Genomic DNA, 3,218 nt, shown 5'->3' on the forward strand with positions numbered 1-3,218 from the left:
ATGTTGCATGTATTATCTTCACACCTTTCTAATTAAATGAAGATTCTTACGGTGTTTTGATCATTTGAAAATCCTAGCGAATATATATAATTTTTATGTACACGATTATATTTAATTTTTGTATTTATCTCTCTTTTGATAAATATTAAAAATAAAATGAGGTGCAAATTTGAAGTTTACAAGAGAGAATAAAATAAACATGCATGTATGATGTATTTTTGTGAATTAAAAATAAAATAAAATAAACATTATGAATTAAATAAACATCATTAAAAATAACATGAAATTTTAACATGCCCTTGTTTATATATGTGGCGACAGTGCCATGAGAAAGGATAATTTGCCGCAATTTGAGGATGCAAAATCAAGATACGACGAAATCAATAAAAGGAGAAATTAAAGAATAGGGGGAGGGAGAACTCGTTAGAGATGGTAGTCATAGTTAACAATTCAATTAGTTCAAAACACGAGAGAATCCTCAATTGTCTTGTCTTCATAGTTGAAATTAAACACATCAACTACGACTGGAAATTAAAAAGATTCATTATTTTCCTGCTCAATTTCAGAGCCGGCTTCATCATCTTGATCAAGACACGAGTCGATTCCATAAGCTTTATGTCCATTCCCAAATGCCTTGATATGATCTTTGAGAGATCTTTTGTGCTTAAAATCGGACCCACAAGAGCAATACCATAGCTTCCCACAGTTCTTCTCGTGAGTCCTCCAATCACCCCTCACAGCAAATGCTTTGCAACATTTTCTACACATGAATGGCTTGATTCCATGCTTTCTCTTGTAATGGGTTTGGAGGGTCCTAAAGTCTTTGAGTGGCTTTGCTCTTGGATGATCAATGTTGTTCTTGCATCCCGGTGCGCAGCAATAGCAAGGGAGCCTAAGCATTGCTGTTGGTTGAGTTCCCCTTAGAGACTCTGGCCCCTTTCTATATTGAGATCCATGCCCCCACATATGCATCTGTAGGTTAATTTTTGGAAGCAATATCATTCAAGAGAAAAAAATAGTTAATTAATTAGTTTAAAAGAATAATGAAAGTCACTCATCATTCATTCACTCACACTCACAAGTAAAATATTTGGAACTATCGATATGGTCCAAAAGTCCCACTGTGAAACCACATTCCCTATACAAACTCCACCTTTGTTGCATTGCATGTAATTTTGTTAGGATTAAGAATTATTTTCCCAAGCCGGCCAAGATTTTGAGTCAGAAAGCCTAAGAGGATAATCAAGGAGCCACGTCTTTTTCTACATGTTTCAATACTTCTTAGTCACCTATGGTCTAGGACTAAAGAAAAAAGGTGACCATGTAGGGTATCCTAATAAAGTAGTAGCTCGGAAGCCCAACAAGGGAATATTGGACAGCTATTTTTGTTCATTGTTTGTGGAGGTGAAAAAAAATAATCACTCCATGCGTTGTACTAGAGTCTTGGAAAAATTAATTCATTGATGTTGTTTCACTACTTTATGTCTCCTCATGCTGGTATTAACTGTTAACATTGTTCTAGCATATTAGCTAAGATTTAATAAGCCCTAGATATCAAATAGTCAGTCCCTCACGTTTTCTATCTAACACAATTTAACACTTTGCAATGTCCAAAAAGCTATAGCCTTAAATAACATCGATCTTTAATTGAACTTGGAATTTTCCATTTTCATCTCTTCGACTACAAAAGGGGCATGGTAAAACAGTTAAGATCAGCTTAAGATAATAAAATAAAATAAAATTAAAGGAAATGCAATAGTTGTTACAAGGAAAAGCCCTAAATTACACACAATACACACACAAGTGCCCGTACTTTCATGAATTGATGAAGACAATATAGCTTATATGTTAAAAATTAAAGTAATGATATATACTATTAAAAGAAGACTATAACTACAGGATATATAGAAATGGACATTTTCTTTTTCAGCAAATTTCCACAAAAGTAAGATCTGGGAAAGTAGGAGATAGCTAGTAGGAGAAAAAAATAATGATAAAAGGGTAAAAGAAAGACATTCTTTTTCTTCTTTCTGTCTACCACACATCCTGAATTAATGTTTTCATAATTTTAAATACCTGCATGTTGTTGTATCTGTTGAACGTCTTGAAACAAAGGGGGCATGAGAACTGTGTAGGACCGATCAGAATTTGAGCAGGGGTAGGGATCCAATACTGACCCTTGTTAATTCTGGTAGGAGAATACTCAGAAGCAACCGTGTCTTTTTTATCTTCTTTGTCAGAGTACACGTTTGAAGTTAAATCAGCTGATGAAGTAGTAGTAGTAGTAGTGCTTGGAAGCCCTAAGTGCAAAGCCACCGTCACAACAGTTTCATCATCCAAAGAGTTATTATTAGCTGACATGCTTAGTTCTTTCTCCTTCTCTTTGTTGACTTTCATGGCACTGAAGGAAGATTCAAGATCTTCACCTCTTGCAGGGCTTAGGTTAAGGAGAGGAAGTTCTTCTTTTGGAAGGGGAAAGGAGCTGGGAGAAGATTGAATATGCTGCGTAAAAGAGATGTCATTATTTGTGCAGTTATGAAGGTAATTAGTATTACTAGTAGGAAAGTAAAATGGTGGGTTATTGGAGCAAGGTGATGAAGAAGTGGAAAAAAGGCATGGAGAATTGAGGTCAAACCAAGCATTGAAGTCATTGGAGCAGTAGGGATGAGTCATGATGAGAGGGTGGGAAAAGGAAGGAAGGGGATATATGATCGCGTAGAAAGGATTAGGTTATTATAGACACAAGAGATATAAAGAGAATTGAAGGGATAGTGGAGTGAGAGAGAGGTATATAGATAAAGGTAAGTAAAAGATAAGTTTGTGATTTAAGAAAAAAATAGCCATAATGGAAGAGTCAGGATGAAGAGTTAAATTTTATAAAAGAAGTGTAGAAATCCAATGTTGGTAAAGCAGACCCAATAAAGTAAAAAAAAAAAAGGGGGGGGAGACAAGAAATCACTTGCGAAGTGTGACTTAAGAACGGGGAAAATAAATATACCAAAGTGGTAGAGAGGATGGGAAAAAGTCAAGTCCTAGATGATGAGATTATCTTGGGACTTGAAAGAACGTTTGTAAGATCAGTGTGTAAAAAAAGGTTGCACAGATTTATTTTATATAATAATCATAATAAAAATATTATTATATATTTTTTTCTCAAATATAAATAATAAATGTCTCTATTTTTTTATATCTCAAATATGACTAAATTCTAATTGTTT

General features: G+C 34.3%; 1 protein-coding gene across 1 annotated transcript; it reads right to left on the bottom strand.

Moving 5' to 3' along the window:
- Positions 1 to 428: 428 nt before the first annotated feature.
- Positions 429 to 2,753, bottom strand: LOC100789416 (zinc finger protein WIP5-like). Its single transcript, NM_001317606.3, has 2 exons — positions 2,077 to 2,753; positions 429 to 972 (listed from the first exon to the last, which is right to left on the bottom strand). Exons 1-2 carry the CDS (start codon positions 2,671 to 2,673, stop codon positions 532 to 534), a joined length of 1,038 nt encoding a protein of 345 aa, NP_001304535.3. The 5' UTR covers positions 2,674 to 2,753; the 3' UTR covers positions 429 to 531.
- Between the last annotated feature and the right edge of the window lie 465 nt (positions 2,754 to 3,218).

The sequence above is a fragment of the Glycine max genome, chromosome 15 (genome assembly GCF_000004515.6).
Source record: "Glycine max cultivar Williams 82 chromosome 15, Glycine_max_v4.0, whole genome shotgun sequence".
Taxonomy (NCBI): Eukaryota; Viridiplantae; Streptophyta; class Magnoliopsida; order Fabales; family Fabaceae; genus Glycine; species Glycine max.